Here is a 16,062-nt window from a genome sequence, read left to right on the forward strand (position 1 = left end):
TCTGGTCTCATATGAAATATCGTCCGTGGATACTGGAGCCAAGACAGGACCTCCTGTCTCACCCGTCAGGAATACAGCACCTGAATCTTTGTGCCTTCAATATAACCACTTGGTTTCTCCACTTCCAACCCTAGCAAGACAGTCCTGCCTTGCTTCTCCAATCCGTAACATAATTCTAGCTTTGCAAAAGGTTTCTACTAAGAAGGTCTATACCATCCAGCTGTTTGGGCTACAAATAGGAATACTAACCCTTTCTCTGCACCAGTCCCGGATATTCTGCTTTTTCTTAGTACCCTGTTTAAGGAAGGAGCTAGCTTCTCTACCATCAAGCTTCAGTTAGCTGCAATCTCCAATTTTCATGCTGCTAGCCAATCTTGTTCCCCTGTTCACCTTTAGATTATGCAAACCTTTTATGAAAGGTATTTTTTTGTTGACGCCTCCTATCAAGGACCACTCCCCACCTTGGGACCTCACTGTAGTGCTTCAGGGTCTGACTCAGGGACCCTTTAACCAGCTGCCAGTTGCAACATGAGGTTTTTGTCATGGAAGACAATATTTTTAGTGGCCATTAGTTCTGCTAAGAGAATTTCCAAACTACAGGCCTTATCTTCCAAACCTCCTTACATTATTTTTCATAAGGACAGGGTTTCTCTACGTTCCAGTCCATCCTTTATGCCTAAAGTAGCTATGGTAAACAATATCAGTCAGTCCATTCACTTAACAGTGTTCTTTCCAAATTTTTCTAACAAAGGGGAATATGTTCTATACCTTCTTGATGTTCATAGACAGTAATGTTTCTATCTGCACAGAACTAGACAACACAGAAAGTCCGACCAACTATTTGTAGCCTTCTCAGCTAATAAATTAGCCCAATCAATTTCCATGATCACTCTACCTAAACGAATAACTGTCTGTATCTCTTTCATTTACTCACAAAAGGGCCTAGAGTTACCTCAACCTCCTAGGCCACATTCCACCACAGATATGGCTACTTCTTCTGCCTTCTCATCTAGAACCTCCATTGATGATATTTGTGGAGCAGTGACATGGTCTAACAATCACACCTTTGTGGCACACTATACGTTAGATATTGTTTAATTTGGCTCAATGGTGCTCCAGCATATCCTTCCATGAGGTCCACCCAGGTATCACATATCTGGGGACTCTGACCCTATCATAAGGAGGAATGAAGAAGACAACATCAGATTTGAGAGTTCTGTTTTACCATAACTTGGCATCTGTGTTGTCTATCTTCATTCCTCCTCACTTTCCCATCCGGCCACCCCCCTGCCTCATTCTTCTAGAGGATTGTGGAACATGACAGGACTCTTAGGTCTCATGTCTGAGCCTCATTTACCATTCTTTTTGGCAGTCCAGTTTATGGGTGTATGGAATCAGGAAACTCAATCTGAGGTGCTTGGGAGGGTGTAGTGCCTTATGGGTAATAGGGAGAAGCTTGAGAGTCAGATCCAATTCTGCAGAATTTGGCCGAGCTGGATGCAAGGGTCAGATCCAAGACCCTGTCATGAGCAAGACTGAAGATAGACAAAACAGATGCCAAGTTATGGTAAGACATAACTTTCTATTTGGTGGTGTTGGACACCTATTGCTGGGCATAGCCCCCACTAACATCTTGAGTCTTTGCATTCTTCACTGAACCCATCATGGATTCTGGCAATGGATTCTTCACTTTAGGGGACATGGGGGAGCTCGTGTTAGCACACAAACACTGCAGAGTGTGTGGTTCCCATGGAGAAGAGGCTGAACATACACCAGTTGAAGCTAAGTGCAGTGCTGCTTGCCCTAAAGGTCTCTGAGATAAAGCTCCTCCTGTGGCATCTCCTCGTTGTTCTGATAACTAGCCCATCATGTAGTTTCTGAACAGTTGGTGGTTAGGCATGAGTTTATACCATCTGCAGAGGAAGGTGAAGCTCATCTCTCAGTGAGCAACAGACAGGGGGATCACACTTTTAGCAAAAATAACCAGAAAAATGTTGGCTTTGACTTGCTGTTAGCCCAGATGGAGACACAGAGGAAATATTTGGAGCCAAGACATGCGTCTTAGGTTGAGGACCCTCTTTCCCAGTGGGATTAACTAATTTGGCAAAACACAGTTAATAAAAATAAAAATATCTAGATGCAACAAAGACTGAACTTATGAAGATGTTAAAAGGAGACCACTGATGTATTGTGACCATCCAAACAAGTCTAAGTAATGCATCCAAACTTAAGCATAGCCCATGAAGCACAAATCTACAAAGGTTTGCTGTTCAGAAAGAAATTGTACTAATGAAACAAAAAAAGCACAAAATATGTTTTATGCATAATACAAGCCCCTGCACACCCCATGCCATTACACTCGCTGTTAACTAAAGTGATGAATTTAGAGCCTTTCACAGCCCTAAGAAACTTAAAAAACTAATAAAGACTATTGCATATATGGAGAGAATGAACAGACTGTATCCAAACACCTTCTAAAGGTCAGAATTTAACCTCAGTGTGACACCCCTGCACTGGCCCAGTAATTAAGGAGCCTCAATCCTCACCACTGTCAACAGTGGAGGGATGTACACAATGGGAGGATGACAAGTACACAAACAGTAAAATAAAATTTCCCTTAAAAACACACAGAGATCACAGTCAGTCTGGGGCTGGTTTCTGCCTCTTTCTCCAGATCCCTAATAAGACTCCTCACTGGCACAGCTATAGGTTTAAGATCTCAGCCTAGTGGTCAAGCCAAAACCTCCAGCACCCTCTCTGTCCAACCAGTGCTTCGTGTCCCTGCCCAAGTAGCTGACACACACACACACACACACACACACACACACACACACACACACACACACACACACACACACACACACACACACACACACACACACACACCCACTTTGAAATTCGATTTATATACAAACACACAGACACTCCTGGGGAAGGCTGGCACAGGTTTACTAGCTATGGCCCTTCTGCCCAGACTATAAGGCAGTTATCACTGCCACCAACCACTACTTAACAGCTACTCTAAGGCCCTTACAAAGGGTACCTAATCCCACTGTTTAATGTTACTATTATCCAACTGGTAAGTGTGACCGAGAGCAAGGCTATTGGAGTAGCCTATACAGTGCCACCAAATACTTATGCAAGTACGCTAAGAGCTTAAATATTTCTAAACAAATCAGCCACAATTAAAAGGTTTAAATATATTTAATAATAAATAATAAAAGAATGAGACAATAGTCAAACAACACAGTAAATACAGAGTTCAGAATCACAGGAAATATTTTAAAACAACATTGCAGGACAGTCTCAAATAAATGCAGAAAACATCTAAACTAATCTTTACTATATTCCTATTCATATCTAAAATACACTATGCTCTAAATAACTTACTTACAGAGCAAGGCAAATGCAGATGATGGATGTTTTTAGATGCAAGACAAGATACATCTCTCTCAGAAGTGTGCAGCTGCTAGGAAGTCATAGAGCAATAAAAACACTTTTACATTCGAAACCTAGTAATTATTTATGTTTCAAGACAATAGGAAAACTTCTAGCTCTAGATATTGTGTTTGCTTGCTGCACTGAAACTGAGATACAATCGTAAAATCATAAAACACTTTACTTTTCAACTTATTTTATTGAAGTTTTGCAAGTTAACTCTCTATGTTCCCACTTCTACTATTAAAACATACATTTGCACAGCTATATAGTTTATAGGTTCATAGGTTCATAGGTAGGTACTAGGCTATCTGCCCGAAGGCATTTATAAGCCTAGCCAAAATGTGTTGGCTTTTGCCACCCCCTTAGATTAGTTCCCTATGCCTCTGTCCAGCAGAGCCACTGAAGTGATCCCCGGGGTAAACTTTCTGTTTCCCATCCACTCGTCAAGGTTTCTTTTGAAGAGTGTTAGCGAGGAGCTCTGCCTAATGTTGATTGGAATCTTGTTCCAAAGCATGGGAAGTCTCTGGGACAGAAATCTATCCCTCCAGCACATCCTATTTATTGTTGTGGTGAGGTTTAGATCCCTAGAGTGTGTGGCTCAAGGAGATATGGTTTTCTTTAGGTGGAGCATGTCCATCAATTCTGGGTTGGACATGACCTTGTATGTCAGGCAGTGATCACTTCTGAGTAGGCAGTATGCAACTGAATACAGCTGTAGTTTCTTCAATTGAGCTGTATAGGGCATGTTTGAGGACAGTGATCATCTTGGTGAGGTACTTCTGTGGTCTTTCCAGGTGTTGCAGGTGTCTTGTAAGGTACATCCCAAGTAGGGCATTGTATTCTATGATGGGTCTGATGAGTGATGAGTAGAGGTGCACAATGACCTCTTTTGATCTGGATGCGAACCCTTTTGTGATTAGGTGAGCTACATAGAAGGATTTTCTAACCACTTTGGCAATGTGATTATCAAAGGAGAGATTACTATCTACTTCAGTCCCCAGATCCCTTATTACGTCTTCTGTATTTAGGGGACTACCACCAATGTGGTAGTTTGTGGGTACTTTGTTTTTTCCAAAGGGGATGACTATGCACTTTTTGGCATTTAGCTTGAGGCCATGATTTTGACACTAGGTATCCATCTCAGAGAGACCCTTTTGGAGGATGTCAGTGTCAGCTGGAGAGTCAATTATACCCCTAGTTTGTAGTTGTCTGCGAACATGGTCAGCCATAGTCTTCCTGTCCTTGCCTGTACCTCTGAGAAGTATATGCCGAACAGGAGGGGTCCTAGGACTGAGCCCTGGGGAATGCCACTTGTAACCGGTTTAGAGTCGGACCTAGCTCCCGCAACTCTCACCATGTGGGTTCAACCCATGAGCCAGTTGGCAACCCATCTTGTGATGTAGGAGTTTATGTTCAGGGTGGTGAGCTTGTCTATAATACCAGAATGGGGAATGGTGTTGAAGGCCTTTGCGAGGTCTAGGTAGGCTGTGTGGACCACCTTTCCCTTATCTATAGCCTTGGTAACTGTCTCAAAGAAGTCCACCAGGTTTAGGAGGCATGCTCTGCCCTTAACAAAGCCGAACTGGGTAGGGTCCAGTGTTTGGAAGTTTCCAATGTCTCTGTTAATGAGTTCCATGATGATGCGCTCCATAGCCTCGCAGACCAAGCTAGTCAGGCTTATAGGGTGATAGCTTCCAGGGTCTGTTGTGGCTCCACCTTTGTGGAGCAGAATAACCATTGCTGTGCTCCACTCTATGGGTACGTAGCCTGTGGAGAGGCCAAGTTTAAACAGTGTGTTTAGGTGAGGGGTTAGTTTGTCTTTGAGCTCATGTTGGATGCAGCCTGGGCCACTGACCGGTCCCATTGATGCTGTGTTTTTGGCTTTGGAGAGGGCTATTTTAACTGAGTGTCTGTGCTTTCAGGGGCTCTTTTCCAGTACAGTACACTGTGGTTACATTTTTGAAGCTCAGTACATAACATATAATATTCTTACATTTGTAAGCAAGCATATGAGTCATATTAATATTCACAAATGACATATGATTATTTACAAAATTCCAGATAGCTGGGTTGGCAGTGTCACATTTCTATATAAAGCATATTAATATTTTCAAGTGACATATAATAATTTACAAAATTCCATATAGCTGGACTGGCAGTATTTCCCTGGTGTCACATTTCTCTCCTCCCTGAAAACTCGAGCTAGTTTTTCAAGTGACCCTTGAGAAACGTTGCTTGAGAAGTTTGATCCCATCTGGGAATACCTTCCCCCTGCCATGCCTTGAGTTTCCAGCTGCCTTGGTATTACTGAACCAGTACAGTGCTGCACTGTGCCATCATATGCCTGCAACCCTAGACTCCACCATAGTAATTTGGGATTTTCCAGGCTGGCTCCCTGTAGCCATAGGTCCCCCTCAGACTCCTCCTGTCTTGTACTGCAAATACTTAGCACAATGGCCTCCATGTCATGGTAAGGTTTCATCCTGCTAACATGGTACAATGTGAGCCCCAGCCTCCTGCCTAGCAGTTCTAACATGTAGTTAACATCACTGACCTTCCATACCACATTGCAGGGTCCCTCCCAGGCTGCATGCAGCTTGTTGTGTCTGACAGGAATGAGAACCATTACCTGCTGTCCTACAGCATACTCTCTAGCTCGAGCATTCCTGTCATACCAGACCTTTTTCTGCTGTTGTGCTTCTGCCAGGTTCTCCTGGGCCAAGCCCATGAGTTCCCTGAATCCTGTCTTGAGGTTTAGGATATATGCCACAACAGACTCTTTGTGGGATTCACACTCACCCCTCCACTTATCTCAAATCAAATCTAGAGGTCCCCTCACCCTATGCCCATACAACAACTCTAAGGGTGAAAAAACTGTGGATTCCTGGGGGGCAAATATTTGTCCTACTCCTTCTTGAACTGGCTAGCAAATGCCTGTAGCATGGACTTGAGAGTAGAGTTTAACCTCTCAACAAGACCATTAGTCTGGAGATGGTAGGGAGTGGTCTTTAGGTGCTTCAGCCCACAGTACTTCCATAGACAAGCCAGCAGGTCTGACATGAAATTGGCACCTCTGTCAGTCAGTATTTCCTTTAGGAAACCTACCCTGCTGAAAATCTCTAACAAAACATTTGCCACCTTTTCTGCCTCAATGAGGGTATCTGGTAGCATAATCTACTACACTAGGATATACGTTTTCCCTGTGGAACTTGGGGTACTCAGAGGCCCCACAATATCCATAGCTACCCTCTGAAATGGCTCCTCAATCACAGGCAAAGGCATCAAAGAAACTTTCACCTTGTCTCCTGCCTTGCCTACTTTTTGTCACTGCTCACAGGTCCTGCAGTACCCTGTTGCATCTCTGAAAATCCCAGGCCAATAAAAGTTCTGCTAATATGTCTCTTTGTATGTTTTATGCCCAGATGACCTGCAAAGGGAATATCATGGGCTATGGCTAGAAGTGCCAGATGGTAGGCTCTGGGCACAACCAACTGCTGTATTCTCTCACTCTCTAACCCTCCCTAAGCGGTCCACTCTCTATACAGTAACCCTTTGTCCCAGTATACAGATCCCCCTTCCCTTGAGAATCAGGTGCCTCACTAGCTACCATCCTCAGGCCTTGTAATGTGGGGTCTGAGAGCTGAGCCTGTCTAAACTCTCTCTTTGTAAGCCTTCCCAGCTCCCCTTCTACAGGAAGTCTGGTATGCTCTGACAGCAGTGTCTCACTGTCAGCCTGGGTACTCACCGCTGCCCTGCAGTCACTCTGTCCAAGGGAACATCAGTACCCACAAACAGCTGTGGCTCACCTTCACTGTCATTGCTGCAGGGTAACTCCCTCCCTGAAGTAACCACCTCACGAGTTCTGTTTGCAAGTGTGCAGTCTGTCTGGGTCTCCCCCAGACTACCAGACTCACATCCTTGTCTCCAAGCCTGACTGCATGAAACTGCATGAACACATGGTGCTACATTATCAAAATCATTCCCTATCAGGACATCTGCAGGGATATCCTCAAACACAGCTACTTGCCGGCTTCCTTTTCCAGCCTCTCAGTCAAAGTGAACCCTACTGAAAGGTATTTTGAATGGTCCCTCCTAAATCTCTGACTGGAGTAGACAGCCCAAGCAAGTACTGCTCCTCTGTAACAATTGCAGGCTTCACAATGGTTAGATCTGAGGCTGCGGCTCTCTGAACCATGGCTTCTTTCCCATTCACTAAGATAGGATATAATCTCTTGTGATAGTTTGGTATGTTTGTTGTCGCGAGACAACTTACTGCTAGAATTTTGTCATTCCCACTTACTGAATCTCTCACCTTTTGTTCCCCACCTTGCCTCCGTGGATATCTATATGCTACATGGCCCCACTGGTTGCATTTAAAACATTTAACCCTTGGTCCTGGATGTGTATCTGGACTAGTGGCTACCCCTCCTACTGCCCGAGTCTGTTGGGGCAGTCTGGGCTGCCCACCATGGATTTCCTTAGACCCATGAGCAGCACTGGGTGTCCCTTTCCTGTGCAGTGATGCCATATTTGCTAGGTATAGGTCTCCCTTCTTCTCCAATTGCATTGTCTATCAGCTAACCAGATTCTCATGTCATCAGGCAAAGTTCTAAGGGCTTTTTCCCACACCAGAAGGTCTGCAGGCCCTTCAGATGTGGTGACCTGACATCCACTCACCCACCTATGAAAATAAGTGCTTAGTTCAGCAACATATTCACACACATTTTCATCTGCCTTGCATCTATGCTCACAAAACTTTTTCCTATAAGCTTTAGGTGTTAACTTAAAACATTCTAGCAAACACATTTGACTGTATTATAATTTAAACAATCGGTATCAAACAGTTTAGAAACTGTAGTTACAACTTTACCATGGAGTAAGGAGGTCAGGAACCGTACCCAGAGCCCTTTGTCAACATTTTAGTGTTTACATACCCTCTCAAACATATGAATGAAACTATCAAAAATTATCTCCCTCTGTAAATTGTGGAAGAAATTTGCTGACTTTTGTTGCTTCTGGGGTTCGGATACTCCCTTTCCCATTACCTCCATGACTCTGGCGAATAGTCAACATCTCCTTTTCTTATTGCCTCCCTCTCATTCTCCTCAGCCTCCAGGTGTCTCAATCTCTCTGCTGCTTTTATTTTCAAATGCTTGGCCTCCAATTCAAGTCTCTTTTTTACTCCAGATGGATTTTTAAGTCCTCTGTGGAAAGGTTGAGCTGTCCAGTTTCTGAAAGGTGTACATCTCTACGGCCAGTCTGATTGTCCCTCTGGTGGCTATTCTGTAATGCACATGTGACTAAGGCTGCAATCAAGTCTGCTTTAGTCAGATTGGCATGCACCAGTCCTGTAGCCTGGCACATCTGAGTTAACTGGCTCCTTGTCAGCTTGTCATACTCCTGTGCTGACATGCATGCCTGCTCTCCCTGACTAACTAAGCTAACAAAAAAAAATAAAACAATTGTGATATGAACTCTGAATGTTCACTGCATTGCTGATTGAGAGTACAACCACCTTCAGTGACCACTGTACACAGGCTAAAGGAAATCAATATCCACACTAATACAAGCCAATTAATATGTGATGTATATACCCCACCACTTCCAAACAGTTAACATGTGATGTGGCTATCCCACCACTGCCAAACAATTAATATGTGATGCCCCCCCCCCCCCACTGGCCCAGTAATCAAGGAGCCTCAATCCTCACCACTGGCAACAGTGAGGGATGTACAAAATGGGAGGATGACAAGTACAATTTCCATTAAGAGTACAAAGAGATCACAGTCAGTCTGGGGCTGGTTTCTGCCTCTTTCTCCAGATCCCCAATAAGACTCCCCACTGGCACAGCTATAGGGTTAAAATCTCAGCCAAGTAGTCAAGCCAAAATCTCCAGCACCCTCTCTGTCCAACCAATGCTTCATGTCCCTTCCCAAGTAGCTGACACAGACACACACACACACACACACACACACACACACACACACACACACACACACACACACACACACACACACACACACACACTTTGAGATTTGATTTATATACAAACACACAGACAGTCCTGGGGAAGACTACCACAGGTTTACTAGCTATGGTCCCTTCTGTCCAGACTATAAGACAGTTATCACTGCCACCAACCACTACTTAACAGCTACTCTAAGGCCTTTACAAAGGGTGCCATATCCTACTGTGTAATGTTACTATTATCCAAATGGTAAGTGTGACCAAGATCAAGACAATTGGAGTAGCCTATACAGTGTCACCAAATACATATGCAAGTACTCTGAGAGCTTAAATATCTCTAAACAAACCAGCCACAATTAAAATAGAAGGTTTAAATATATTTAATAATAAATAATAAAAGAACAAGACAATACTCAAACAACACAGTAAATACAGAGTTCAGAATCACAGGAAATATTTTAAAACAACATTGCAGGACAGTCTCAAAGAAATACAGACAACATCTAAATTAATCTTTACTATATTCCTATCTATATCTAAAAGATATGATGCCCTAAATAACTTACCTACAGAGCAAGGCAAATACAGATGATGGATGTTTCTAGGTCCAAAACAAGATACCAAATGCACAGTCTTTCTCTGAGAGAGTTCTTAAATTAATAATCAACATTGCGGCTAGGTTAGCTTGGATGACATCACTCTTTGTCACCTGACTTCAGTTCCCAGGTTAAACAGATACTTAGAATTTAACAACTCTGTGTCAAAAATACATATCTTTCAGAAGTGTGCAGCTGCTAGGAAGTCACAGAGCAATAAAAACATTTTTACATTTGAAACCTAGTAATTATTTCTGTTTCAAGACAATAGGAAAACCTTTAACTCTAGACATTGTGTCTGCTTGCTGCACTGAAACTGAGATAACTCCATCGTAAAACACTTCACTTTTCAACGTATTTTCTTGAACATTTGCAAGTTAACTCTGTATGTTTCAGCTTCTTCTATTAAAACATACATTTGCACAGGTATATAGTTTATATACATTTCTGTTCTTTTCCAGTAGGGTACACTGTGGTTGCATTCTTCAAGCTCAGTACACAACATACAATACTCTTGCATTTGTAAGACAAACATATGAATCATATTAATATTCACAAATGACATATGATTATTTACAAAATTTCAGATTGCTGGGCTGGCAGTGTCACATTTCTATATAACTCACACTAATATTTTCAAGTGACATATAATTATTTAAAAACTTCCAGATAGCTGGACTGGCAGTATTTCCCTGGTGTCACACTCGGTCTCTGTGACTTAGCAGTAGAGACTTTAACCACTGTGACACAGTGATGCTACTGCAATTAATACTACAGATTTTAAGATTTTTCCCTGTAGAAGTGGAACTTTTGTGTTTACTGATTGTTGCAGGTATGATTATTATCTACTTTGTGTTAGTAGTTGTCACAGACAGGACCTCTTAGACCTGCATATGATAGCAGGTACATACTCAATCCATATTCCTGCTTTTAAGGAACAAAATAAAAGTGGGATGGATGGCACAGTGAATAGCATTGCCACCTTATAACAAGGGGGTTTACTGATTTGATTCTGGGCAGGAGTACATTCTCTGCAGAGTCTGCATGTCCTTCTTGAGTCTATGCTTAGGTTTCTTCCGTCCTCTATACATTGCCTGTAGTGTACGTTTGTGTGCACATAAGTGAGTTAGTATATGATTACTGCAATAGACCATCACCCTGTCCAGAATGGGTTTCAATGCCTTTGGCCTGTAGTAGGCTGAGGTAACGGATAAATTAGTTTACAGGAAAATGGATGGATGAAACAAATTTGTCTTTGGGGAAGGAAGGGTGATTAATGGGGGGGGGGGGGCAGCTGGAGGTTCAGCAAACTGGTGCAGGGTGGTAGTATAACCAAAGTTGTAGTGAGCATCCATACATTATTTATTCCAATAGATTTATGCACATGTAACTTTTTTTGTTTTCTAACATGTTTGATATACCAGATCTGTGCTCTTTTGAAAGGCATTGTGGGTACCCTGATATGCTGCAAAGTCATATGGTGACTAATGCACATACTCTTAAATTATTTTTGAAAACAAAATCTAGTGATAGGACTGTCTCTGTGATGATGTACATTCTTAGAAGTAATTATTTTAGTAGAAGTCTTTCCTTTAATGTTTTGTCTTATTTGAATTATAAATATTTTAACTTCTCCTGTGTTGGTGTTAAGAACAAGTGTGTTGACAGCAAATACTGAGCTGTGCTGAAGTTTTAATTTTCATGTTTTCTTTTCTTTTCAGGCAATCATGGTTTCGGTATTAACAGAATACTCACCACTGCTTAAGAAACCCATATTTTAAAATTATTAAATTAGCTGTGTTTGTACTCTTTATGTTACAGTACAATTCTAAAATACATTTTATTGTAAATGTTTTATGTAAACTCCTTGAATATACAGCGGAAATTTTAAATACAATTTTATATACAGAATTTTGGATGCATTATTTGTTTTTTAACATGAGATATTGTGATGATGTTTATTACTTCTGAAAGTTTATCTTTTCAAAAACTGAATTATGATTATTAGTTTTCAGTTATAGGTTCATAGGTTCATAGGTTTATACTAGGCTATCTGCCCTAAGGCATTTATAAGCCTAGCCCAAATTTTTGTGGCTTACGCCACCCCTTATATGAAAAAATACTGTGCCCATTAGTTTGTTGTGCCTCTGTCCAGCAGTGACACAGAGATGATTCCCAGGGTAAACCTACGATCTCCCATCCACAGGTCAAGATTTCTCTTGAACAGAGCCAGCGAGGTGCTCTGCCTCACATGGACCGGGATTTTATTCCACAGCATAGGGAGTCTCTGAGTGATAAATCTATCCCTCCAGCACGTCCTATTTATATCCGTGCTAAGGTTTAAGTCGCTTGCTCTAGTGGTTTTGGTGGATTTGGATTTTTTGAGGTGGAGCATGTCCATTAATTCCGGGTTGGACATGGCCTTGTATGTCAGGCACATGTCACCTCTGAGCAGACGGTATGCGACTGACTAGAGCTGGAGTTTCTTCAATCTGGCAGCATATGACAGATTTTGGAGTCCCTTTATCCTTTTGGTGAGGAACTTTTGGGGTCTCTCCAGATGTCGGGTGAGATACATCCCGAATGGGGCATTGTACTCAATCATTGGTCTGATAAGTGAAGAGTACAGGGGAACAATGACCTCACTAGATCTGGATGTGAATCCCTTCATGATCAGGTGGGCAATGTAGAAGGTCTTTCTAACCACTTTAGCAATGTGAGTGTCAAAAGAAAGGCCACTGTCAACCTGGGTCCCCAGGTCCCTGATAACCTCTTCTGTGCTTAGTGGATTGCCACCTATATGGTAGCTTGGGGTTACTTTGTTTTTCCTGAAGGGTATGACTATACATTTTTTGGCATTTAACTTCAGGCCATGGCTCTGGCACCAGCTATCTGTTTCCGTGAGTCCCTTCTGAAGGATATCCATGTCCGATGCACTTTCCACTATGGCGCCCAGTTTGCAGTCGTCTGCAAACTTTGTCAGCCAAAGTCCTCCCATGTTGGCCTGTACTTCTGAGAAGTAGATGCCGAACAATAGGGGGCTAAGAACCGAGCCCTGTGGGACACCACTTGTGACCGGCTTGGAGTCTGACATAGCGCCAGCAACTCTAACCCTGTGGGTTCTGTCCTTAAGCCAGTTTGCAACCCATCTTGTGACATATGGGTTTACATTTAAGCTGGTACGTTTATCTACAATACCCGAGTGGGGTATTGTGTCGAAAGCCTTTGCAAGGTCAAGGTAGGCTGTATGGACTGCCTTCCTTCATCAATGGCCTTGGTGACTGTTTCGAAGAAGTCGACCAAGTTCAAAAGGCATGATCTTCCCTTGACAAAGCCAAACTGGGTCGGGTCCAATGTATGCAAGTCCCCTATATCTTTGTTTATGAGCTCCATTATGATCCTCTCCATAGCTTTGCAGACTAGACTTGTTAAGCTTATGGGGCGTAATTACCAGGGTCCGTAGAGGCACCGCCTTTGTGGAGTGGGACCACAGTTGCCGTACGCCACTCCTTGGGCACGTATCCTGTGGTAAGGCTGAGATTAAACAGCTGCCTTATGTGCAGGTTTAATTCCTCATTTAGCTCATGTAGCACACAGCCGGGGACACCATCCGGTCCCATTGATGCTGTGTTTTTAGCTTTAGAGAGAGCAGCTTTCACCTGCGCATTTGAGATGCCTGGGAGGCTACACTCCGCTGGGATAGTTATCTCTCCTTTAGGGGGGTTGAGAGAGGTGAAGTTTGCACTGAACCTGTCTGCCAGTATGTTGGCAATGTCTGTGGGTTCAGTGATTTTTGTATCATTCTGGACTAATTCTGAGCATATCTGGGAGTTTCCACTCAGGTTCCTAACATAGCTGAAAAAGGCCTTATGATTGTCCTTTGAATCCATGGCAATTTTTCTCTCAAAATTGGCCTTAGTTGATTTTATGAGTGCTCGTATTTTTTACTAATAATGATCAGGGGTGACTTCCTTTTATGGATTTTGTTCTATCATGTAATAGCTTTCTCCTCTTATTGTAAAGTTTGTTAATGGCTGGGGTCCACCAGACTGGACGTTTGCCCTTTGTGGAAAGAGTCTTGGTTTTATTTGGGATTGCCTGATCCATGCAGTCCTGGAGGTGTTCATAGAAGGCATTTGTAAGGGCTTCCGCAGCTTGGGTTGTGGTTTCCACTGGCTCAGGGGCCTTGAAGGATACCACACCAGTCTTGAGTAGTGTGAAGTTTGCTTTAGAGAAGTTCTTCACTGTGGTCTTTTTGTTTGGGGTGGGGGGATGTGGATTTCCAGTGAGATTAGTTTATGATCAGATCTCACCAATGAGGGATATACTTCCGGTGTGGAGCATTTTGTCCCCATGTTTGTGATAATGAGATCTAGTATATTTTCTCCTCTCGTGGGAACAGTGACTAGCTGTTCCATGGCATTTGAATTTATGAACTCCAGGAACCGTTGGGCTAGAAAGTTAGGGCTTGAGTAATGTTCCCAGTCTATATTCGGGTAGTTGAAGTCACCCAATATGATGGTGTTTGGAGATACATTTATACCCTCCAGTGTCTTCAGGAAGGCTGTGTGGGGTTCCTGAATTTGTGAGGGTGGCCTGTAGCATGCTACAATTTGTAGAGCAGTTTTGCTTATGGTTTGTTGCACCTGGATGGTTTCCGAAGCTTCGTGCGTTGCCACCAACCTGGAGGTGTGGGTATCCTTTATGAATATGGATACACCCCCTCCTTTTGTGGTGTGGTCCGGGTTTTGGGGCCAGAACGCATGATATGAGGTAAAACCTAATAGTGCCGGGGTGCTCTCAGGAGCCTTGAACCAGGTTTCAGTTACAGCACAGACATCGATGTTCTCCATACCGAGAAGGGCCTCGAGTGCATGCATTTTGAGATTTAGACTTCTGGCATTGAGCAGCATTACCCTCAGTTTCTTCCCATTTTTGTTTTCTAGGGTGGTAGGTTTAGAATTTGAGCCTTGCCTAAAAAAGGAACTATGGGGGTGGCAAGAGCCTTAGCCAATATCCGGAATCCCAGGGGTGACAGGTGTATATTTTCAGTGGGTGTAGGACAGTTGATCAACAGCCATATCACTGACTGCATCATCACTGAATGAGTACAAACACCAATATTAAAGACAAATTTATTGAAAAGCACATTCAGTGAAAAATACACACAACATAACAAGAAACATAATAATACTTAAACATAACCCATGCAGCACTTAACACTGTTGCATCTTTATAACCCTTACACAAACTCTTACCTTACCCCATTGTCTAATGCTAACCAAACTTTTACCCTAAACAGACACTCCACCTGTAACTCTGAATTCATTGATTAATGCATAAGGTAAGAATGTCATTTGTTTTCCAACAACTGGCTTTGTTTTCCAGTGTGATGTTCAGCCTAACTAAATTGAACACGATGACCTAGCTGAAAAATCTTTTGATAACATTATCCTTGATCAACTGTTCTATTCCCTCTTTCATGTTTGAATTGTTTTGTTTCCTTTCTCATATTCTAAAAGAAAATATTACTGCAGATTACTGTAAAGCGAGACATGCCATGCACAGTGTAACGCTGTTACTCCTGTCAGAAACCGGGTAATAAATGCTTCTGGCTTACCTTAGCCCATTATACTGAAAGAAAGAGATCATGCCAGAGAACATTGTAAAGATGATGTCCAAAAACTATGATAATGCAGTAAAATACAGCTTGTTTAAAACATTGCAGAATTACTACAAACTTGGCCAAAGCCACGTACAGTAGGCTTACATAAAAGCTGCTGGAAAGTCGCATTACAATTTTTGGAAGCTTTTAAAATAAGCATACTGGGGACAGTCCTAATTATTAACCCACGGAACCAGCAAGTGGACAAGAGAAAAATTCTAACTAATAATTAAAATACTTGTTGAAGAAATCCCCTGGTTGATCCCAATGTGGACAAAAGTGCTAACCAACTGATATTTTAGTAAACCAGATGCTGTTGCAAATCCATTGCATGGTGTTTATTCCAAGTTTGTGAGCTCAGAGTGATTGCTGAATTAGTGTGTATTTTGATTA

General features: G+C 42.5%; 1 protein-coding gene across 1 annotated transcript in view; it reads left to right on the plus strand.

The window, feature by feature from the left end:
* Positions 1-12,099, plus strand: part of LOC122802617 (ornithine transcarbamylase, mitochondrial-like) — a 479,979-nt gene extending 467,880 nt beyond the window's left edge. The window contains exon 10 of the mRNA XM_044072308.1: positions 11,726-12,099. Within this exon, the coding sequence (XP_043928243.1) occupies positions 11,726-11,785 (60 nt within the window). The 3' untranslated portion in view covers positions 11,786-12,099. The remainder of the gene's footprint in view (positions 1-11,725) is intronic.
* Positions 12,100-16,062: the final 3,963 nt, after the last annotated feature.

This window comes from Protopterus annectens, chromosome 5.part0, assembly GCF_019279795.1.
Source record: "Protopterus annectens isolate FY-2018-M chromosome 5.part0, PAN1.0, whole genome shotgun sequence".
In the NCBI taxonomy this organism is placed as follows: Eukaryota; Metazoa; Chordata; order Ceratodontiformes; family Protopteridae; genus Protopterus; species Protopterus annectens.